The sequence below is a fragment of the Prionailurus bengalensis genome, chromosome B3 (assembly GCF_016509475.1).
Source record: "Prionailurus bengalensis isolate Pbe53 chromosome B3, Fcat_Pben_1.1_paternal_pri, whole genome shotgun sequence".
Taxonomy (NCBI): Eukaryota; Metazoa; Chordata; class Mammalia; order Carnivora; family Felidae; genus Prionailurus; species Prionailurus bengalensis.
In genome coordinates this window covers 49,138,314-49,163,269 of record NC_057355.1, presented here as the reverse complement: position 1 = coordinate 49,163,269, position 24,956 = coordinate 49,138,314, and the positions used below count along the sequence as shown (strand labels likewise).

At 34.4% G+C, this 24,956-nt stretch overlaps 1 protein-coding gene across 1 annotated transcript in view; it reads right to left on the bottom strand.

Annotated features, from left to right (window-relative positions):
* Positions 1-4,518: 4,518 nt before the first annotated feature.
* The window catches only part of PYGO1 (pygopus family PHD finger 1), a 32,381-nt gene continuing 11,943 nt past the window's right edge, over positions 4,519-24,956 (bottom strand). The window contains exons 2-3 of the mRNA XM_043555364.1: positions 13,601-13,686; positions 4,519-12,535 (exon numbers count right to left, since the gene is read on the bottom strand). Of these exons, the coding sequence (XP_043411299.1) occupies positions 11,411-12,535; positions 13,601-13,686 (1,211 nt within the window). The 3' untranslated portion in view covers positions 4,519-11,410. The remainder of the gene's footprint in view (positions 12,536-13,600; positions 13,687-24,956) is intronic.

Genomic DNA, 24,956 nt, shown 5'->3' with positions numbered 1-24,956 from the left:
TGGCAGAATTTCCTTCTCTTTTATGGATGAATAATATTATATTATATTCACATTGTTTGTTTGTTTTTTACCATCCATCCATTGATGGGATACTTGTTTCCTTGCCTTGGCTATTATAAATAATGCTGCAATGAACATGGGGTTGCAATTGTCCCCTTGACATAGTCATTTCACTTCTTTTGGATAGATACCCAGAATTGGGATTGCTGGATCATATGTTAGTTCTATTTGTAATTTTTTGAGGAAACTATAGTGGCTGGACCAGTTGGCATTCCCACCAACAGTGCAAAAGGATTCCCTCTTTCCCACATCCTCACCAACATTTGTTATCTCCTATCTTTTTGATAATAGCCTTACATTATGTTTTGTCTGATACTAACATTGTTATAGTGGCTTCCTTTGATTAGCATTTTCCTGTTATACCTTTTGCTATCTGTTTACTCTTTTCTCTTTAAACTATGTTTTCTGATGACCAAAGGAATACATATTTATTGTTGACAATACTGAGGAGAAAAATCCAGGAAAAAAAAAATCCAGGATTATTCCATTTAATCCAGGAATAAACACAGTAACATTTTATAATATTCCAGACAATTATCTCCAGGTGGGTATACATAGACATATAAAATGTTTATTTTAAAAACTAATTGTGATCATTTTGTATGTAACTTTTTAAACTTTTTTTTTACCTAACAATTGTCATCATTTCTTCCATTTTTTTAATACAACATGAAGTTTTTTAATTCTTCATAATTTTCATTATAGAAAAGGTCTTACTTTAAAGTATACAATTATTTAGAATTTGGCTTTTCTACTTAATAAATATCACTGTACATAAACCATTCCTTTGCTTTTGAAATTTCTATGTGTATCTCTTGTAAAAGTCATTTGGACAAAAAAAAATTCATTGGTCTTATCTGAGAGTGTCATATAGGTGAACTGAATCCATTTACATTTGGTTTTAGGTACATTTTTCTTACTGTTTCTTTTTAGCTGCTTTTCTATCTTCTAGTGGCTTGATAAAATTTTCTGTATTCTGCTTTGCCCTCTGCTGGTTTAGAAGCTATATTGTACTTATATTCTTTTAATTGTGACTTTTAAATTTACTTAGAAGTTATGACTTTTTAAATACAGAATTCATGGGGTGCCTGGGTGTCTCGGTTGAGTCCAACTCAATTTCTGCTCAGGTCATGATCTCATGGTTGAGAGATTTGAGCCCCTTTTAGGGCTCCACAGTGAGCATGAAGACTGCTTAAGATCCTCTCCCTCCCTCTCTCTCTGCCTTTCCTGTTTGCTTGCATGCATGCATGCACGCTCCTAAACAAATACATAATCCACTATTTTTTCTTAAAAAATCTGAAATTATCCAGTATCTTTACATGTCTTGAATGAGATAAGGAACTAACATGCCTTAACTACCACTTGAACATCCTCCTGTATGTGATAACTGGGCCACATTTGAAAATCATATTAAGTCTTATATGTCCTTACTGATTTTTTTGGCTCCTTTTCTTCCTGATGGACTTTTTTTTTTTTTTTTTTTTTTTGAGAGAGAGAGAAAGTGAGTCGGGAAGAGGAGCAGAGGTAGAGAGGGAGGTAGGGTGGCAGGGAGGGGAGAGAGAAAGAGAGAGAGAGAGAGAGAGAGAGAGAGAGAGAGAATCTTAAGCAGGCCTCATGCTCAGTGCAGCAGAGCCTGACAAGGGGCTAGATCCTGTGACTGTGAAATAATGACCTGAGCCGAAATCAGGGGTCAGACGCTTGACCACTGAGCCACCCAGATGCCCCTCCCCTCTGGACTATTTTTAAGCCAGGTGAAGAATCATAAGCATTTCAGTATTCATCTTTTTAAAAATAGGTGTTTTATTAAATAAACACAATGTCCTTATTATAACAAAACTAAAATAATCACCAATGTCATATAATCCAATTTCATAGTCACTTTTCCCCAGCTGTGTGTTTTGTTTTTTTTTTAATCAAGAGCAAACAAGATCCACATTTTACTCCTTCCACTGCTATCTCTGTGGTTATAATCACATCATCTCTCACAGGAATTCATTATAATAGCTTCCTAACTAGTCTTCTTCCTTCAACTCCCTACCTCTTGAATCTATTTTTCAACACAGCACTCAGAATGATCCTTCTCCCCTGAAAACTCTCCAATAAAAGCCAAAAGCTGTACAATGAACTACAAAGTTCCATATAATCTGGGTTTCTGTTAATTTTTCAACCCCATCTCCTGTCACTTTTCCTCCTGTTCACTCCATTCCAGACACACTGGCCTCCTTGAAATATATGAAATGTGCCGAGCATGCTTTCCACAGGGTCATTGTACCTGCTGTTACCTGTGTCTGGAGTTCTCTTCCCCAGTTATCTGTGTGATGGTCCCCCTTACTTCTTCAGGTCATTACTTAAGTGTCTTTTAACTGAGCTATTAAAAATTAAGAACTTCCATCTCTTACCCTACCACCCTGAGCATTCCCTATCATTCTTTTTTATTTGTGCATAGCACTTGTTTTCTAACCTACTTTATAGCTTATTTTCTCGTTAGAATAAAAACCTCCTAACAATGGTGATTTTTATGTTTCATGTACTGCTATATTTTTAGCATCTAGAACAGTGCCTGACATAAAAAACACTCAACAAATGTTGAGTAAATGAATGAATGTCTACTTACCACGTTTCATAACTTTAATTTTTATTCTTTAGTTTGCCTTTCAGGTTCCTGTAACATACTTATCTTAAAGTCCTTTTCAGGCTGTTCTAATATCTTCATCTTGAGTGGATTGAAATTTCAAAAAGTATTGGCTGGCTGCTTGTCTTATCATCCAGTTTCTTCATGCATTTTGAAACTTTGATTTACAGTGGGCATATTCTTTAATTTTTTCTTTCTTTCCTCTGGGTTCATCCTTTCTAGAAGTTTTAAGGTGCCTCCGAATTGTGTCCTAGAGACCTCAATTTAGCCAAGTGTTATATACTAATTCACTGTCTCAATTCTTTGATTTTCTATCACCAATTCTTTGGTGATAACTAGTGTCTTTGATGACACCAGTTACTAACTGAGCAAACCTTGGGCCCACATCTTCCTATGAGCTGGAGCCCCATGTATCACCTGGAGGTAGGTTTTGCTGTTTAGCCTCCTTTCACAAGTGGTGGCTGCAGCAATAGAGAGGAATACCAGTTTGGCCTTTACGTAGTGCTCTTTTTGTCCCCTTTTTCATTCTTGTTATTTTTGCCATCAAAAAAAAAAAAAGTTTCACTAGAGGATCATCAATTTTATTCAACTTTTTAAAACTAACCTGCTTGTGGCTTTATTATTCCTATCCTGTTTTTTAGTTCCTATTTTTTTTTACTATTTTCTTTCTTCTACTTTCCTTACATTTTTAATTTTCTTATCTTCTTGAGATCAACACTTAGTTCATTATATTTGGGGCTTAAAAATTATCTAAAGGTATACATTTCTTTTAAAAAGTACTGTTATTGCATCTTGCAAGCTTTGAAATGTAGTTGCACTTTTAGATCTCATTACCCTGTCAGATTAGAACTTCTGGCTGCAAATTTCTACTCTGGACCTAGAGTCAGGCAGGCTGCTGCTTCAGCATGGTTCAAGGTTTCTTCCTATTATTTTTTGCCCTTGGATATGTTTTTTGGTCTTGAACCCAATTTTCTTTTTATATTTATCATACTATGCTTCAAACACAGGGGGTGCTTTAGAGCATCCACTCATGATGTTATTTTATAGGAAGTCTCTGTACATCTTTCTTCTACAGCACGTAAGATAAACACATTTTTTATTTTTTCCTTCCACTTATTTAAAACTTTTTTAAGTTCTTATTTACTTAAGTAATCTCTACACACAATGTGGGGCTTGAACTCACAACCCTAAGATCAAGAGCCCTACACTCTTCCAATTGAGCTGGCCAGGTGCCCCATCATCCCATAAATTTAAATAGAACTTTCATGCATTCAAATCTTATCTTGATATAATTTTATCTTATTGTCATTCCTATTACCTTGAATATCAAGTTGCATCAACTGACAGATCCACTTGCATCTTTCCATGTAAGTCTAGACACGTAATGGATGTTTCCAGCAAACTTTGGAGGTCTTTTGTAAACTTAATCTTATATTCAGACAAGTTTCTTCTTAATACTGCTACAGGGGTGTTTCTGTTTCAGGGATTGTTAAGCTGTGAGGTTGTAGAGCTCCTCTCCAATTAATTTTTTATTAACAGAACTTAAGTCCTAATTTGTTAAAATCAAAATAGAGATAGATTATGCTCAGACTTTCTAAGGAAACTCAGGGCTCAGTGTTATGTATCAACTTTACAGGGGAAAAAATGCATGTAACAAGACCTATCCAAAAATATTGGTTTGGTCCTCAGTATAAAATTAAATTCCTGGTAAATTATAGGCTGTTGTCCTGGTAAGTGTTTCCTGGAACATTTCCTACCCAAAGCCAAGACTTTCATACCTATAACCTAAAATTGTCCTGTTGAAAGTCAAGCACTTAAAAAAACAGTTGTTTTTCTCTTTGAAAACTAGCTTTATTTAAAAGAATCTGAAGCATAACACTATAGGAACAAACTTACAATACATATTGTTCAAGAAAGCCTGCCATACATAATTTTTACCAATAGTAGGTCTAAATGCTGATAAATAACATTCTTTATACAATGCACAAATGACATTTAGTATGAACCCTGAAAAGAATGGCCAACAATAACATGGAGTGTTTTGAAAGTGGAACTTCTACTTGTCTTACTAATTATCTGCAGAATAAAAAAACTAAAATGTGGACGATAAACTCCTCTTAAATTCTAGCATGGTGCTTAAGGAAGAAAGAAAGGGATCAAAAGCAAGAAATTAAAAGAATCAAAAGAAAAAGATAAATTGGCTTACCACTATTAATAGTAATTATTAAAAATAACTCAGAATTGAGAATTTTTGGTTTAATACTTGGAAGCCCTTAGACAAACTATCCATTATCTACTATATTCAATCAGTTACCAGCCAATTTTGCTTCTCTGAAAACTGTAACCTGTACAAAACCATATAAAGAAAATAAACAATTTGGGGGTAACCTAGTCATTTCATACTTGAAATTTTTCCACAAAGCAATTCCTGAATTAATTAATACTAATACTTCTTAAAACCTCCATGATTTAAATAGAAGCAGATCCATTTCTAAGAGATTGCATGTGAAGGTACCAGGAAAAAATAAATTTCTAACATGTAATTCTAAATTTTTAACCCTCAAAATAGACCCATGAAAACATTAGGGATTCAAATAAAATATAATGGAATTATGCCACAGTACAGTATATGGTATTTTTTTAAATATTAAGAACTGAATCAGATTTATTGCTATGTCAATCCTATCAATAATTGACAACCAAGTGTACAAAATACACCACACAACAACCAAGCCAAAAATGATGCTGTATAGAGATACCATTAACATAACACAGGTAAACATTTATCTTATAATATACATCACTAATACAGCAAAGCCTTATTCAGGATAGTTTGAATTGATAAAAGTCTAAAAATTTGAATATTTAAAAAGATATGCAGTTTAAGCACTCATGAGCATTCTTTTTTTTTTCTTTCAAGTATATAATTTCAAAAATACAAATTTGCACTGGCCAAGCATTATCAATTACAATTCTTCTGTGTACTTGTTTTAATGGCAAAAGAATGCTTTTGTATTCTCAAACAAATACTTTATAAAGCTATGTAGTATTCTTAAATGCTTTATAAAGCTTCACATTTTTCTAAGATTAAACATTTTTCCTTAAAACCTTATGACTTTTATTAACAAATCTTTTCATCAGATAGTACAAAGTAAACACCATTCAAGTCTTTGTATCAATGGTTACAAATTCTAAGTAAATTAGAGGAGTTTTATGGTATTATAATAGTTTCTTAAAAAATGAAGATTAGCATTTCTACTTATTTTGGTTATGAAGAAGTGAATGATATCTTTTGTTGGAAGATATCAGACTAGGTTCAAAGTCTAGAATGTAATTTTAATGATATGGGCTAAAAAAAAAAAGTCCTAATATGTACCACCAATTAAGATAATAATTCCTTAATAAGTTATAACTGTAAGAGGAAAACCAAAATTTTCAGAAGTATTTATTGTATTATGAGTGTTATGAATTGCTAACACCAAATTTTACCGCTCTCTCCCATTTCAAAACATCAGGCCATCTACTAATCCACAAATATTGATGTTTCACATACTTCATAGAGTAGCTTAAACATACCAGCGTAAGAAATAATTAGTATTACATAGTAATTTCCTTTGCCATAGGAATAAATGTTGGACAAAGTCTGGAAACATTTTATTTTCCAATTTGAATTACAGTAATTTTGCCACAGACCACAGCACTAGTGCATGTGTTACTTTAGACATGCTCTAAGAACAAAACAAAAAATTACTGCAAAAATACATGTCACCAATGTGGAACACACTCAGATTTGTATAAAAGTACTGAACTAATATCCCAAAAAGAGGTATATGTAAACAGTACATAAGGAAGAAATAGTTTTAATATGAAACAGTCATTTAAGTCACATACATCATGATAAGAAGCAGGACTTTCTTTTATAAAAGATATTTTAACTAACAAGCAACATCATCTATATCATCTACAGAACAAGAAAAGTACAGGTATTTAGAATAAGTTTTAATATAATTGCAAGTAATGTATTTTGACAAACTGACAAAGATGAAGCTTATCTCGGGTTTTCATTAAAAATTTTCAATGAAATACAGGCAGCCTCTGACGTATTCATGTCTGGCTTATTGACAGCCATTTTTCATTTCCCCTAGACCATATGTCTTAGGAGATGTTAATGCCAGCCTTAGCCTCCTTACTCCAGGAGTACCTCTAGACTTCCACTACTGTACCAAAAGTTGGAAAAATGCAGATGTGACTTCTATACTGCTCTACTGGATAAAGAGAATACAGAAAAGGGGGAAGTTACTAAAATGTGGAAATGAGAAGAAACCTCTGAGTTCAAAAGTTGAGGAAACTATGAAAATATCCAAAAACCTAAAGGAAATTGGGAAGTACTCTCAAGACAGCATCCATCAATTTGATAAAAATACTGCTTCCTACAGTACTTGAAATGTGGTCATATTGTCTGAAATCTTAGATATTAGATAAAACTTCATTCTGAATAAGCAGTCTTAAAAAAAATGTTTAATCCCACTTTCTTCACTATCTTCATTTGCATCTCTGTGGAAAACACTTTTTCCTTAAAATCTAGCCAGCCATAACCACAGAAAGAAATGGGAATTTTGACTGGAGGAAAAATATGGAATTTTGGAGCACAGGGCATCCAGTAAGGGAAGAGGCAAGCTGGCTTATATAGCATTCCACCGGAGGGTTTAGGATGTAACAGGGCAACTAGGAAACACTAACACCAAGAAACTAAACTTACCTGAATCACATCAGGAAAAAGGAAGACCTCTGTTTCTTTCTACCTCCTACACTGATTGGTTCCCTAAAGAAAACTGAGTGTTCAGCATGATACTATCGCTTAACTACATTATGGTTTAAATAAGCCTTTATGAGCTTTCCTAACAGTCTAATCATCTTATATAATGTTCCAAACCACTATTTACAAATGAACTTTGGGAGCCTGGATGCTCTTAACTGAACTTTTTAATTAAAAAACGTCTAAAATAGCACAAATGTTCATGCATATGAAACCTCTATACACTATAAAAAAGAAAGAAACTCAAAAATTCTTTAGAGCTCCCTTAGAAAAACCATTACTTACATATATTTTTTTTTTTTTACTATTAAATACAATTACTATAGTATGGACAATAAGTACTAGCACTCTTAATATGTTCAAGACAAACAAGTTTGAAAGAATACTAGATGAAGACTCCTGATACTTATTTGGATGATTAAAGTTAGCAGAATTCATGGTGACCCACACTATTGAGGTTTTTTCCCTACCAGTAGGCAGAGATGGGAGTCTAAAAAAAAAAAAAAAAAAAAAAAGATTGGATTTTTTTATATTGTTACTCTAAGAAGAATAAGCACTATCACAAGAAAATCTTGCTTTATGTACATAATCTAATTTGGATTAACAAGAATCATAATAGCAGTACTCTAAAAGTATTTCACACCAAAGGAAAAAAACACTGATCACAAATCTAATTCTAAGCACTCTATCTGAAGCATAAATTTTCTTTTACAAGCTAAGCCGTTTCAGCATTAGTGAGTCCAGTAGCATCTAGAAGCAGTGAAATGAATAAAAAGTGAGTTCTGAGAAAGGAACTGATGCATTAAAACTATCATGACTAGCTGTCGTGAGAAAGCCTAGTTGCTGAGGGTCAGTCAGGTTAAACTAGACAAAACTTGAGAATGTAAGAGAAACTATGATTTCCTGTTCAATTGTGTGGGTGTGTATGTGGGTGTGTATCTGTGTGCAAGATGAGGCCTTTCAGTGAAAGAAAAGGATTACATAAAAAAATGTGCAATGCTACTGGAAGGCTATTCGACCTATGTACATTTCTTCCTATCAATGAATATTTAAAAATGTTTAGGGAAGCTCATCACTTGTCCTAACAAAGCCATAACAATTTGTTTAATAGCCTTATTTGGGTCAAATTGGACAAATTGGTACCTGGCCAGTCTTATAGTTCATCATTTTTCCTATCAAAAACTGTCTAGATAATTTTTGACTTAGTGTCATATGGAGACAAATGTGGAACTAGTAAAGAAAAGTACTTCAAAGACATGAAAACATTCATGAACTATGATTTTATAGTTTTTCAGTGACTCACTGTCACTCAACCATGAGTTTTCTTTTGAATATTTACAGATTCTTATTTAAATAAGGTGCTCTGAAGACCTAAATACTTGAATAAAAATTCAACTGTAAGTTTTTAAAAACAACTACTTGGAAATGGAAAAGAATCTCAATACGAATCAAGTATCTTTATACTAGCTTGGGAGAGGTTACTTCACTTTCACCCAACTACTGAAAGTGTAAGCAACAGATGGCTTAAGAAACCACAAAATCAATTTTAACAATAAGTACAACTCAAGTCCTACCATGAAAAATGTTAACTCCTGAGGACACTGTAAGGTTCTACTCAATATCTAACTGTATTATCATAAAAAATCATGACCCAACGCTAGGAATAAGCATTTAGCATGCAGTGCATCATTTCTTAAAAATCAGCACTTACTAGGATTTCAAGAACATGACTAGAGCCTTAAACATTTAAAAAATTGTGTATCTCTAATAAAAACTATAATGTAAGCAAAATGGGATTTTCAAGTATGCTACTGAACACATCAAATGTCAGAGTCAGCCAAAAATACTGCCTTTAACCTGCTTCAACTGGTAAAGATGTCACACAGAGGAGTACCTAGTATTAGAATTTATATCATTTCATTTTCTAAAACTGTAAAGATATACATTTTACAACTATATTGAAAATATTTTGTACTCACCTCTAACTAGTCACAGGTAAATGGAGAAAACCTTCTACTACTTTGTACCATATGAAATTGCTGTTTTTGTAGGTCAAAATTAAAACACTGTATTTAAAAAAATAAGTTTTATTCAATCAAAATATGTATGAGTATTAATAACTTTCTAATAAGATATTAAATATTTCATTTTTAAAAAATTGGTCATTTTTTCAGATATATAAATTGTTCAGATCCTCCAATTACTACTTCTTAATTGGAGAACATGTTGTTTCTTAAAAAAAAAAAGCTTCAAATGATGAAAACGAAGGTAGTTCATTGGATAAAGGTCTGGTGACTACAATGGACATGACAACACTGAATATCCCAAATGAATTAACTTTGCTTTCGTGGCTTGTGACGTGTAAGGTCAAGTGCTGTCATGTAAAAGTGTGGGCTCATGTTTATTAATCAAAGGACCTTTCTTGATCAAAATTTTCATGCATAATTTTACTTCCTCAGCAATATGCTGCTGCTGTCGTTTCACCAGGGTTTAAGCAATAGTAATTATTCTTTTGCAGATCACCATATGGCCTTCAGAACATTTTTGGTCACAACGATGATGGTGCAAGTTTGGGAGCTTCAAAAATATCCAAATATTGTATAAATTGCTATCAATTGTCATATATAGTGACAATTTTTTTTTTTTTTGGTCACAGTTCATGATCCACTCTAAAAATATGTTTCTGCTTTTTTGAATCTTAATGAGTACACCTCCAACTGTCTTCATTCTTGATCATCTCCCAGGAGGATGTTCTTGGATTCATCTTTTCACTTTTCCCAGTCACAGCAGAAGCTCCTGTCTGCTTCAAGGCCTTGAATTGTTGTTTGTGAGTTAGCTCTCACCCTGGCTCTTAATTGGTCTTTAAGATGGATTCTGATCTCCCCTGAGGCTCATTTTTGAATCCAGATTCCCCAGAACAAGATTTTTCAAACCACCACTGAGTGGTGTTCTTTCCCCAGCGGAGCCTTGTAGGCCCAACTTGATATTTACACCTATCTCATTTGCAGTATTGTCCTGGCTTGAAATCATATCAAAAGAAGTATCCATAATTCTTCTGAGTATACTATATTATTTATTTGTCTGGAAAACAATAAGAACAAACTCAATAATCAAAGGAAATTGAAGAGTGAAGGGCATAACACTGTTACAATTCTAAATAGCACAACTAGAAACATACTTCACTTCAACTCTACTAATTGCAATCAATTTTCAACTGATCTAGTATTAGCAATTTCATGTGGTACAATCCACAAGTCAATCAACAAATACTTACTGAGCATCTACTATATGCTAACATCTGTCTCCTATCTGTACAAACAGATATCTTGGAAAGACTGACTTGAAAATAGGAAAGTCATTAATTTCAAGGACCCTAGTGGGGAGAAATCTGGTGTCATACTCTATTATTTTTTAAAACATCCATTAAAATTTATGCTTTCTTCCATGTTACAGCTACATATGCTTTTTTGAAAACATATGTCAAATAGATCCTTGAAAAATTTTTTGAACTGTTTAATGTAATATTGCCAAAGTTCAGCTCTGCAATGTACATTTTTCAATGATTCTAACTTTTAAAAGTCAAAACTTGCCTACATTTGCTATATATTATTTTGAAGCTTCAAGAGGCTTTTATGTTTATGATTAACAACAACAACGACAACTAACATTTATTTGTATAGTACTTTCTAAAGCACCCCCATATACATTATTCTCATTTAAGATAGAAAACAAAGACAATACAAAATTTGCACTGGTAATGAAGTAGAATATTAACAAAAACTGAAAGGTAAATAATCTTTTTGTATGTGCATTTAAAAAAATAATGTAAAACATTAAAATCCTGTGTCACTGAGCCTCTGAAATACACAGGAAAAAAAAATCACTTTAACTAATGCCTGTGATTAAGCATCACTGCCCACTGCAGGCGGACCAAAAGTTTCTCGAGTACGCATTAACTGGACATCTTTGTCAGCCATACAGGTATCACAGCCCCATACTGCTGATGCTTCTGCAGTTAGGAGGCCATAAGCTGTTTCAGTCATTCCAGTGCAGATCCGATGAAACCATTTCTGACAAGAGGCTTCACATAAGATGGCATCCTGATCATCATTCACTTCATTTGTACAAATTCCACAAGGATACACTGGGTCAGAAGAAGAATGGCCATGACGGCTTGGGTGGAGAGAGGATTTATTGCTTTTTTCAGTGGTGCATGCATCTGGGGCACCTCTAGGTTGTCGCGGCTTATTCTGTGTCCCATTTGCATGGCTGTTATTTGTAGCTTCTGTGGTACTGGAACGGCTATTCTCTTGACTTACTGCACTGTTTCGATTAACATTTTTTAATTCAATATTACTCTGATTCACTGTGTCATCCATATTTAAGTGAGGTGGATGAGCAGAGGAATTTTGATTAGTGTTTTTGGTTGCTCCTTGACTAAAGTCTTGTTTTTGGGGTGGTGCTTTTGCTTGACCAAAAGTGTTTGGGGGAGGAATAAAAGAATGATTAGATTCTAATGGAGAAGTAAAATTTGTATTATTTCCAGGGACAAAGTTAGATGCCAAGTCAGGGTTAGATACTTGGTTAGTATTCTGTGGAGGAATCTGATTGAAGTTTTCAGCAGGATTTTGTCTAAAATGTTGATTAGGCATGTTAACATTCTGACTTAGTGCATTATTATAAGATGGATTTCCAAAGCTTGAATTATCATGTGGCCCAAAGTTAAAAGCATGAGGTCTATTAAAACCCATGCCCAAAGGATTCTGAGGAAATGGGTGTGGCTGATTCCTGAGTGAGTAAGGACCACAGTATGGGGAAGACATTCTTGGAGGAACGTGAGGTGGCATTCTGAATGTGCTATAGCCTCCAAAGCCAGGATAACCAGGGCCAAGATATGGATTTGATGAAGGTAGTGGTTTATAGGAAATAGTATTATAGTTGTCATCAAATGGATTAGCAGCCACTAGATGGTCAGAGTTTGGATTCGGTGGTGGAGCATACTCAGACAATGGAGGAAAAGAAGGCCCCTGAAATGAGAATGTAGAGTAAAATACATGTTTTGAGCAAAGAAGTCATTAAAATTGTTATCTTAACATGTAAGAACCTAGTTTTAATCAAATTTTTCTTGCTATGTCTTTTGAAAATTTAATTCATCTGACTTTTCAATTCCAAATAAGTTTTATATTTAATTATATTTAATGATTAAAATGTATAGATTTCTTCCATTTAGGAAAGAAAATAAGGCATGCTTTTCTGAGCTCAAATTCATTGTTACTTCAAATTTCAAAGGTATTTATTAACCTTCAAAAGAAGCTTAATTACATAATTTGCATTTAATATGCTTAACTTTAGTTCTAGAATTTTTCACTTAAAATTCTAACTAAAAGTACCTGTTACACCCCCCAAAAAACCATAAAATTAAGTAACAATAAACAGGCTCTAAGTTTTTTTACTGGCTTAACTTCAGGGAGTAGCTATTAAAGTATTCCCCAAGCACTATGCTCTCGGCCTCAGAATGGAAAAATAAACTTCCAGTTTTAGTCACACTGTAATTTTAAGAGGTGGTGGCCAAAATGGAAAAAAATAATCCTTACACACAAAATACTTACTTGCAGTCTTTAGAATAAAAAGAGTGCTTCAAATTTACAGAAGATAAAGCCACAAAAGCCTGTTTTGATAACTATTTATTCAACCACATGTTGTACACAAAAGATGCCTCCCCCATGACTGCTCAATGATACGTACATACTACTAAATTATTATAACAGCTAAATATTGCTTCATGCTAACCCTATGTTCATATATTTTAAATCTTTTACTAAAACTACAGGCATCTGTGCTGTTTAAGTTAGTTTTAAGAATAAACATTTTAATTTGTCTGCCTACACTTCCCTCTTGCAATATCCACTCTAGGCCTATAGGCCAACAATAGCCATTAGTTACAGAATTAAAAAAAAAAAATCACTGCAGAATTCACTATTAGGTTACAAATGAGCAGGGGAAAAAAAAATCCATGACCAAATTTAAATTTACCTCATTAGCCTGATCATATCAGTGAACAAAAATGGTTATCAAAGAAAATGTCAATTTACCTGTGTATTTGTCTTGCGTTTTTTCTTATCTGGGCTTCCTAGTTGTACACCTGGTCCTCCTAACCCATCCAGTCCACTATCACCACCTAAAAGCAAATAAAATCCAGATAACATTTCCACTTGTAAGTGAAATCATTTTATATCTCTCACAGCAATATCTATCATAATTACCTGTTAATATGAGTTCTGTTTTTGTTAGATAAAAACGATACTAAGTTTTTAAAAAATATCTTTGCTTTTCAAAAAGTCTTCCCCATAATTTCAGTCAGAAACAGTCATTCATCTCTACTCCCATGGTATTTTTTTACTACTCTTTCATTGAGAAAGAAAGTCTCCATGCCACCCTTGAATCTTTAGTCATCTGGTTTCCTATCCCTGAAAGCAGCCACTAGTTACTGCTGTTATCTTTCAAAAGACAATCTAGATAAAATTCCAAAATAGAACCTTTTGTGGGGTGTACACACACGATGGCAAACGCTCTATACACAATGCCACTGTACATTTTCTTTCTACTTGGAAATCATTCCACATCATTACATACTGAACAGCTCCATCCCCTAATAACTCAGTAGTATTTCATAGAATGATTATAATCCAATTCATTGAACTACCCCCTCCCCATTGATGGATATTTAGGTTGCTCCAAACCTTTGCTGTCTGCAATGAAAATCCATGTATAAATGTCTTAAAATACATGTACAAATCATTCCTAGAACTGGAATTAAGGCATTAAAGGAATGTGGCCTTTTAATTCTTAAAGGTATTGCTGAAGTACAATGCACATGAGTATTATTTTCTCAACAGTGTATGATCAAGCAAAAGCAAAAGCTTGACTGAATTCAAGAAGTTAAAGTTTATCAACAGATTTTTTTTCCATTAGAAAAACATTTTTTATTATGGAGGATTCTGGGTCATTTAAAAAGTAGACAGAAGAATAAAGTTATGTACATACATATATAGATATACACATTTGTAATAGTTTAATAAATAAGTTCAGTGAGGTGACAGACAATTAGAGGAGACCTGCTCACATATGTGGATTCTGAGAAAGGGGTATTTAAACAGGGACCTAGGGGCGCCTGGGTGGCACAGTCGGTTAAGCGTCCGACTTCAGCCAGGTCACGATCTCGCGGTCCATGAGTTTGAGCCCCGCATCGGGCTCTGGGCTGATGGCTCAGAGCCTGGAGCCTGTTTCCGATTCTGTGTCTCCCTCTCTCTCTGCCCCTCCCCCGTTCATGCTGTCTCTCTCTGTCCCAAAAATAAATAAAAAACGTTGAAAAAAAACATTTTTTAAACGGGGACCTAAAGGAGGAAAACAAATCTCTGAGTAAAGAGCCTAAGGAAGAGCCTCTAGGCAGAGAACAGCATGTGTCAAGATTCTTAAGTAAAAAGAAGCTTGATGTGTTTGGGAAATTTAAAAGAGGCCAGCATGTTAAGGGACTCTGGAGAGTGCCACTAGAAAAGGTTAGAGACAGGCAGGGTCCAGATCATTTTAGAGCAGAGAAGACTGTGTTCCACTAAAATTCTTATTTTGAAGCCCTAATGCACAATATGATGATGTTTAGACATAGGGCCGTTGGAAGGTAATGAAGGTTACATCCAGTCATGAGGATCAGGCCCTTATGATGGGATTACTGGCCTTAGGAGAAAGAAGAGTGTGCTTGCAGACCCCCTATGAAGTACAAATACAGGAAAGACCATGTAAGGATATGGGCAAGATGGTGGGCATCTGCAAATGAGAAAGAGAGCACTCATCAGGAAGTGAACTGGCTAGCACCTTGATCTTGGACTTCCCAGCCGCCAAACTGTGAGAAAATTAATTTCTGTTGTTTAAGCCACCCAGTCTATGATTTTTGTTCTTGTAGACCATGCAGACTAAGACACAGAGCCTTGTAGCTTATGCTAAGGAACCTGAATTTTATCTGAAGAACAGTGGATGATCATTTAAAGGTTTTGAGTAGGAAAGTGATATGATTTAAGTTTTAAAAATATTATATTAGCAATTGTGTTCAGAATGAATTAGAGATGGGACAGGGGAAAAAGCAGGGAGACCACTATTTTACAATAATAGTTCAGGAAAAGAAATGGTACTTAGCAATAAAGAGAAATCAGTATGTTGGACATAGTCCAACCACCTAAACAAAATGCAAAGCAGATTTCTGTAAGAGCTATTTAGAGAAGTTTAAATACTGTGAAGGTGGAAAACTGACAAACAACAAAATTCAGTGAGGATTCTGGATGTTAAATTAATATTTAATATTAAAAAGCTTTCTTACGTACAAACTAAAACCAGTCAAAAGATACAGCAGAAGAAATGCTTCATTTATAGGAACAAAACTAAACCAAAATGGGTAGCAATAAATTCTAAAAATGTACAAGATCAGTATGAATAAAAACTTTCAAAAGTCCTACACTGAGAGACATAGAGGAAGATTTCTAAAAAGTGGGGAGAGTATTCCCTATTCTGGCTAGCCACCTGGAACAAAATAACATTTTTTTTTTACCTCACTTATTATCCCAAACAGCCCTGTTGTGCCCTCTTCAGAGACATCAGCACCAGGTATTTGAGTCTTAGGCCCACAGGGTCCACATTCCAAGTCCAGAGGCATTAACTAGCCTAAGTAGTACCCCCATTCTCAGATATCTGAGTTTAACCTCCACAGGACCTCTCCTGTGAATTTATATATCCTAATAATTTCAACTTCTTTCCTTTGTCCCACAGCCTTAGGAATGGTAGCTGTTTCCCATAGTTGATATCTCTGTGAAAACTTTAGTAGCCTATTTTTGCCACTTCAGTTTAATGTCTATTAACAATACCTTTTTACTAAATTCTTTCTGTTAAAAACAACTGATATGGCCTGGCTAGACTCTGACTGATACATACACATCTCAAGTCCCACCAGCCAGAAACTGTCATTACTACTAAGTTAACATTATTCCAGACATCTAGCTTATTATCTACCTACCTACTTTTCCTTCTGTGTATACAGAGCAATAGTAATACCTTTAGAAAGATAGGATACTGTTTTTTAAATAAAAGCATTAAATTTTAAGTTAATTAGAATTTAACAAAGGAAAAAAGAAGTGAAACTAAAGAGTACATTAAATGTTTCTTTACCATAAGAGAAGTTAAAAACAATTTTTTTTAATGTTTATTTACTTTTGGGGGGGGTGGGGTGAGCATGGACAAGTAAGGGAGGGACAGAGAAAGAGGGAGACAGAGGATCCCAAGCAGGCTCCATGCTGACAGCCCAAAGTGGGGTTCGAACCCATGAACCCCAAGGTCATGGCCTGAGCTGAAGTGAGATGCTTAACCAATTGAGCCACACAGGCACTCACACAGTAAGTTGTTTTTTTTTTTTTTAATGTTTATTTTATTTTTGAGACAGAGAGAGAGGGAGGGATCCCTGGGAGCAAAGAGAGAGAGGAGAAACAGAAACTGAAGTAGGCTCCAGGTTATGAGCTGCCTGCATAGAGCCTGATGTAGGGCTCGAACTCATGAACCATGAGATCAAAACCTGAGCTTACGCTGAACAAACGCTTAACCAATTGAGACACCAGGGTGCCCCTGCAATTCACCTTTAATCTGTTGAATTATCATCCTGTCTTTGAGCTCTCATTTTTTTCATTTTTTGTTTTTATTAAGGTCTAGCACTTGAAGTACATGTATTTCCTTCTGTCTTTTAAGTTATAGGTCTTCATCTTCTACATGCTATTTTTTTTTGTTAGTTCATTAGTTTGCTATAGTATGTTTGCACAGTTATGCTTTTTTTTTTTGTTTTTTTTTACGCTTATTATTTTGAGAGAGAGAGAGAAAGAGAGAAAGCATACACGCGCATATGTAAGTGGGGGACAGGCAGAGAGAGAATCCTAAGCAGATTCTGCACTGTTGGTGTAGGAGCTCAGTGCAGGGCTCAAACTCATGAACTGTGAGATAATGACCTGAGCTGAAATTGGACGCTTAACCGACTGAGCCACCCAGGTGCCTCTGCTTTTATTTTTATCTTACAATCCTGCTTAGATCTTTTACTTGCTCTGATTTAACATAGGTGACTTTCTTTTTTTTTTTTTTTTTTAATTTTTTTTTTTCAACGTTTATTTATTTTTGGGACAGAGAGAGACAGAGCATGAACGGGGGAGGGGCAGAGAGAGAGGGAGTCACAGAATCGGAAACAGGCTCCAGGCTCTGAGCCATCAGCCCAGAGCCCGATGCGGGGCTCGAACTCACGGACCGTGAGATCGTGACCTGGCTGAAGTCGGACACTTAACCGACTGCGCCACCCAGGCGCCCCAACATAGGTGACTTTCTGACTTTCTTCTATTGGTTATATGCTATATCTATTGAGATAATCGTGTGATTTTTTTCCCTTTAAATTATTTATTTTAGTGTTCAACTCAAGAACGACATTCCTGAAATAAAGCTACCTTACGTACTTTTATATGTTATCATTTTTATATGACTGAACATACTAATATCTTTTTAGAATGCTTGCCTATATTAGTAAGATTAACCTGTTGTGTTTCCTTGGAACATCAAGGTTCTTAATTCTGACTTTTTGTTAAGTGCACATCTACCTAGTTGTGGGGTAGAGTAACCCATTCACATGGGATGGTTTCCCTGTGTTCTCTGATACAGTGTATTCCTGGAGACTTGTACCAGAGATTAGTCCTTTTTTTTTAAAAAAAAAAAAAAAAAAACTTTTTGTTTTACTCATTTTTTCCTTACTGAAAAGAATGAGAAGATAAGAGTACTCATTGAATTTGCTTCTCCCCAGACTTGGGGTTATTAGTAAGAATTCTCAAAATTTTGTAAATCATCAGTAGCTTCCAAGGGCAGACAGTGCATTCTAGGCTGTTTCTACTTTTTGGTTACTAAGAATAATGCTGCTGAATATTTATGTACAAGTTTGTGTTTTTTTTTTTTTTATATATGAACATGTTTTCAATTATCTGGGGTATATAGCTAGTAATTGAATCACTGGGCTATATGGTATCTCCAAGTCTAATGTTTTGAGAACTGCCCAACTGTTTTCCATAGTGGCTGCAATATTATATATTCCCAGGTAAGTCTGAGGGTTCCAATTTCTTCACATCCTCCCCAACACGTATTTCCTGTTGTTTTTTTAAGTACTGTCATTCTAGTGAGCATAAACTAGTATCTCATTGTGGTTTTAATTTGCATTTTCATAATTACTAATGAAGTTGAGCATCTTTTCATGTATTTATTGATCATATATATATATATCTTTTCTTAAAAAAAAATTTTTTTTACATTTATTTATTTTTGAGAGACAGACACAGAGCATGAGCAGGGGAGGAGCAGAGAGAGAGGGGGACACAGAAATCTGAAGCACGCTCCAGGCTCTGAGCTGTCAGCACAGAGCCCGACGTGGGGCTTGAACTCACAAATTGCAAGATCATGACCTAGGAAGAAGTTGGACGCTTAACCGACTGAGCCATCCAGGCACCCCTATATATCTTTTCTTTGAAGAAATGACTAGTCCAGTCATTTGTCTATTTTTTAGTTAGGTTATTTATGTTTTTTGTTGTTATGTTGTAAGAATTTTTTATATACTCTGGATACTAGACTCTTATCAGTTATAAGATTTATAAAAATATTTTCTTCCAATCTGTGGGTTGTCTTTTCACTTCGATAGTGTCCTTTGACACACATATGTTTTTAATTTGATGAACTCTAATTTATTTATTTTTCTTTTGATTGTTTAGATAAAACTAGATTTATATACTTCTAAGGTACTAGTTTGCCTCCCTAAAATCTTATACACATACTGTCTTACTCAGCAGAACACAAAAGACAAAAAGAAAACTTGTGGTTCAAACGAAAGGAACTCCTATTTTTAAATTCTTTGATGTGGTAGTAATCCCATTTCATTAGATGGTATGTAAAGAACTAATAGTGAGATCCAGTCTACCCCTCAAAGTCATTGATTCAAAATCTGATGGTTCAGGAATGACTGAATCTATTACTAATTTATAACTTATTCAGTAACCTATATAAAATGAACTGATGATTACATATTAACAAACTGTATTCACTTTTCTTTAACAGTATATACTGACATGCTGAGCAGGGAAATGTGTTGTTCTCAAATCTGAATACTTAGAAATTTTGATGAGTTTGGTAGGGGAAAAGAATTAGCAATGATTTTAGAGGCCAAATAATAAAGTGGTTATATAAATAAACAAAGGTTCCAAACATCAAAGTCCTATACCTCCTAATATCTGTCATGGTTATTTCATTATAACAAAAATATAAATAGAAAAATGTAATTCCTAAAAATAAAAACAATTACTAATAAATTAATCTCTAATCTCCAATCTAGAATATAAATTAGCACTCACAGCATTAATACTAAATAATTATAATTTTAAAATTAAAATGCTGTAATTTAAAGATGGGAAAAATGTACTCTTAATGGTATCTACCATCTTTGTTCACTTTCCAAAAATTTAGTAATAATTGCTTATGTTCACTGTAAGGAAAGGCTCTGATATTGGCAGTCATTTAAATAAACTTACTATTTTCAATTAATCTGTGAGTAAAATGAACTAAAATTCTTTTTAGAAACTGACTTTTTCTAACATTTCCCCTCCATAAAGCAAATCTTCAAGTTCCCATTGGTGTCTGTTGCTCCATTTATTATTCATCTAAAGAGTTAACTACATAACACTTTCAATGGTTCTGACTCTTGGCATTACCCAGGTCCTTCTTGCTGCTACCTGTAATACTGATGGTTCTTCTCTAGAAGTAATCATTATGTTAGATCAGATTCATAGTCATCAGGGCTAATTAGAATACAAGCTACCAAGAACTTCCATGATTCTCTTTAAAAATAAAGTGAAAGGTTAGAATCCAGGTTACAGGAAAGTGGTGGTTATTAAGCTAGTCACTTACGTTACCCTGAGAACTTTTGGTACCACAACTTTTCTCTAGATGCTCTACATATTTGCTGCTGCTAATTCTGCAAGGTAAACCATGACTATTCAGTCAGGAGCTGAGAACTATGGGGTAGAGAACCAAGAAAATGGGAACTGCCAAAGCATATTATTAACACCAGCTACTGTGATACTTTTAATTTGTTAATACCTGAATTTCTTTATCTCATCTCTTAACTCCTACCTGCCCAGTAAACTCTGAATGCACAAGGGGAACAGACTGTGGGAGGATGATGACGAAAACAGAACAAGAAGCCTAATTTTAAGAAAGCTAAGGAATTTTCTCTCTCTAGGTATTATTACATTATGCCACTTAATCTCAAGCAGAATAATTCTCTTACCTCTTTTTACCCTTTAACCTTTTTTTTTTAGAGCTGGAAGTTGAAGTTATATGTCCTTTCATAGTCTTACAGGAGAGTCTAATCTGTTAAACAAGGAACTTTTTTCCCCATCTAAAGATTTTACAAATCAAAGATTTTTTTTATATGAAATCCATTTGTAACTGGAGATAAGCAATATGCCTCATAAAGAGTTCAAAGTAATGGTCATAAAAATGCTTACTGGACTGGAGAGAAGAGTGGAAGAACTCAGTGGGGGCTTCAACAGAGACAGAAAATACAAAAAAAAAAAAATCAGAGTCGAAGACTACAAAAACTAGAGGGAATAAACAGTAGAGGATGCAGAAGAATGGATCAGCAATCTAGAAGACAGGTTAATGGAAAGCACCTAAGATGAATAGCAAAAAGAAAAAACAAACAAACAAAAAATGAAGATAGGTTAAAGGATCTCTTGGGCAACATCAAGTGAACAAACATTTGCATTATAGGGGTCCCCAAAGGAGAAGAGAGAGAAAAAGGGCAGAAAGCTTATTTGAAGAAATAAGAGTTGAAAACTTCCCTAAACTAGGGAAGGAAACAGGCATCCAGGTTCAGGAATCATACAGAATGCTTAACAAGATAAACCCAAGGAGATCCACACAATGACATATAATAATTAAAATGTCAAAGGTTAAAGATAGAGAATTTTAAAAGCAGCAATAGAAGTGAAAATGGTTACACACAAAGGAAATACCACAAGCTATCAGCTGATTTTTCAGCAGAAATTTCGCATGCTAGAAGAGAGTGGCATGATATATTCAAAGTACTGAAAGGAAAAAAACCCTACAACCAAGAATACTCTAGCCAGCAAGACTATCATTCAGAACTGAAGGAGAGACAAACAAAAGTTAAAGGAGTTGATCACCACTAAACTAGCCTTCTAAAAGATGTTAAAGTAGTAAAATCAATAGCATCTTAATTAGTTAAGAGGACTCACAGAATAAAAAGATGTAAAATATAAAAACATATACGTAAAATGGGGACGGGGGAATAAAAATGAAGTTCTTTTATAAAATGTGTTTGTATTCAAGGCGTCTGGGTGGCTCAGTTGGTTGGGCGTCTGACTTTGGCTCAGGTCCTGATCTCATGGTCCATGAGTTCGAGCCCTGCGTCGGGCTCTGTGCTGACAGCTCGGAGCCTGGAGCCTGTTTCGGATTCTGTGTGTGTGTCTCTCTCTCTGACCCTCACCCATTCATGCTCTGTCTCTCTCTGTCTCAAAAATAAATAAACGTTAAAAAAAATTTTTTTAAATGTGTTTGTATTTAACTGACCATGAAATTATTATAGACTACTATATTCTTAGGATGTTATTTACGGACCTCATGGTAACCACAAACCAAAAACCTATAATAGATAAACCAAAAATAAAGAGAAAGAAAGCCAAGTATGACACTGAAGAAAGTCCTCATCACAAGGAAAGAGCAAGAGAAAAAGGAATAAAAAAACTACAAAAACAACCAGAAAACAATTAACAAAATGGTAGTAAGTATATACTTACAAAACTGTATGTAAATGGTCTAAATACTCCAACAAAAAGACACAGGATAATGGAGTGGATTTAAAAAACAAGACCCTTCTATATGCTGCCTACAAAAGACTCATTTCAGACCTAAAGATACATACAGATTGAAAGTGAAGGGATAGAAAATTAATATTCCAAGCAAACGAAAGCAAAACAAATAAACAAAAAACAGACTTTAAAACAAAGACTGTAACAAAGAACAAAGAGGGGCATTACATAATGACAAAGGACTAATGACAAATTGCATAATGATAAATGATAACTGCAAATATCTATGCACCCAATATTAGAGCACCTAAATAAGACAAATATTAAAAGGGATAAACTGACAGTAATATAATAATAGTAGGGGACTTTAATACCCCACTTGTATCAATGTATAGATCATCAAGGCAGAAAATTAATAAGGAAACAGTGTCTTTGAACAATACATTAGACCAGATGGACTTAAAGATATATACAAAACATTCCATCCAAAATAACAGAACACACATTCTTTTCAGGGTACAGGGAACATTCACGAGAATAGGTCACATATTAGGCCACAAAACAAGTCTCAATAAATTTAAGAAGACTGAAATCATATCAAGTATCATTTTCAATGACAGTATGAAACTAGGTATCAACTACAAGGAAAAAAAAACTGGAAAAAGCACAAACATGTGGCAGCTAAACAACATGCTACTAAACAACTAATGGGTCAATGAAGAAATCAAAGAGGAAATAAAAAATACATGGAGCCCAATGGAAATGAAAACATAATGATCCAAAATCCTGGGGACACAGCAAGAGCAGTTCTAAGAAAAGAAATTTATATGGATACAGGCCTACCTCAAGAAATAAGGAAAATCTCAAATAAACAACCTAACCTTATAACCAAAGAGACTGAAAAGAGAAGAACAAACAAATCCCAAACTTAGTACAAGGAATGAAGTAATAAAGATCAGAATGGAAATAAAAATGAAATGGAGGCCAAAAGGAAAGATCAATGAAACCTAGAGCTGGTTCTCTGAAAACATAAAGCTTACCAAACTTTAGCTAGACTCATCAAAAACAAAACTAAAAAAACAAAACAAAAAACCCCCAAAAACAAACAAACAAAAAAGAGAACATCCAAATAAACAAAATCAGAAATGAAAGAGGAGAAGTAACAACCAATACCACAGAAATATAAGGAATTATAAGAGACTACTACAAAAAATTATATGCCAACAAGCTGGACAACCTAGAAGAAATAGATGTTTCCAGAAACTTCCAATCTTCCAAAACTGAATCAAAAGAAACAGAAAATCTGAACACATACCAATTATTAACAATGAAATTGAATTGGTAATCAAAAAACTCCCAAAACACAAAGACCAGGACCAGATGAATTCACAGATGAATTCTACCACATACTTACAGAAGAGTTAACACCTATTCTCCTCACACTATTCCAAAAAATAGAAGAAGGATACTTTCCAAATACATTCTAAAAGTCCAGAATCATCCTGACACCAACACCAAACACACTACTAAAGAAACCAAGAAACAACTGCAGACCAATATCACCAATGAACACAGATGCAAAATATTAGTAAACTGCATTCAAATACATTGAAAGGATCACTTACCACCATCAACTGGGATTTGTTCTGGGGATGCAAAGATGGTTCAACATCTGCAAAGCAATCAACATGATACACCACACTAACAAATGAAGGGTCAAAACCACATGATCATCTCAACAGATGCAGAAACAACATTTGACAAAATTCAACATTTGTTCATGATAAAAACCTTCAACAAAGTGGGTTTAGAGGGAACATACCTCAAAATAAAAAAGACCACACATAACAAACCCAAAGCCAACATCATACTCAAAGGTGAAAAACTGAGAGCTTTTCCTCTAAGATCAGGAAAAAGACAGGGAGGTCCATGCTCAGTGCTTTTATTCACCATTGTACTGGACGTCCCAGCCATAGCAGCCAGACAAGAAAAAGACATAAAAGGCATCCAAACTGGTAAGGAAGAAGTTACACCATCACTATTTGCAGAAAACATGTGATACTATACATAGAAAACCTTGAAAGACTCCACCAAAAAACTATTCGAAGTAATAGATGAATTCAGTAAAGTTGCAAGATACAAAATTAACACTCAGAAATCAGTTGTGTTCCTATAAACTAGTAACAATTTAGCAGAAAGAGAAATGAAGAAAACAATTCCATTTATAATTATACCAAAAAGAGTAAAACACCAGGAGTAGATCCAATCAAGGAGGTGAAAGACCTTTACTCTGTAAACTATGAAAACACTGTTGAAAAAAATTGAAGATGACATAAACAATTGGAAAGATATTCCATGCTCATGGAATGAAGGCTTAACATTGTTACAATGTCCATACTGCCCAAAGCCATCAACAGATTCAATGCGATCCCTATCAAACGCCAATAGCATTCATTTTTCAGAGAACTAGAATAATTCCAAAGTTTGTATGGAATCACAAAAGACCCCAAAG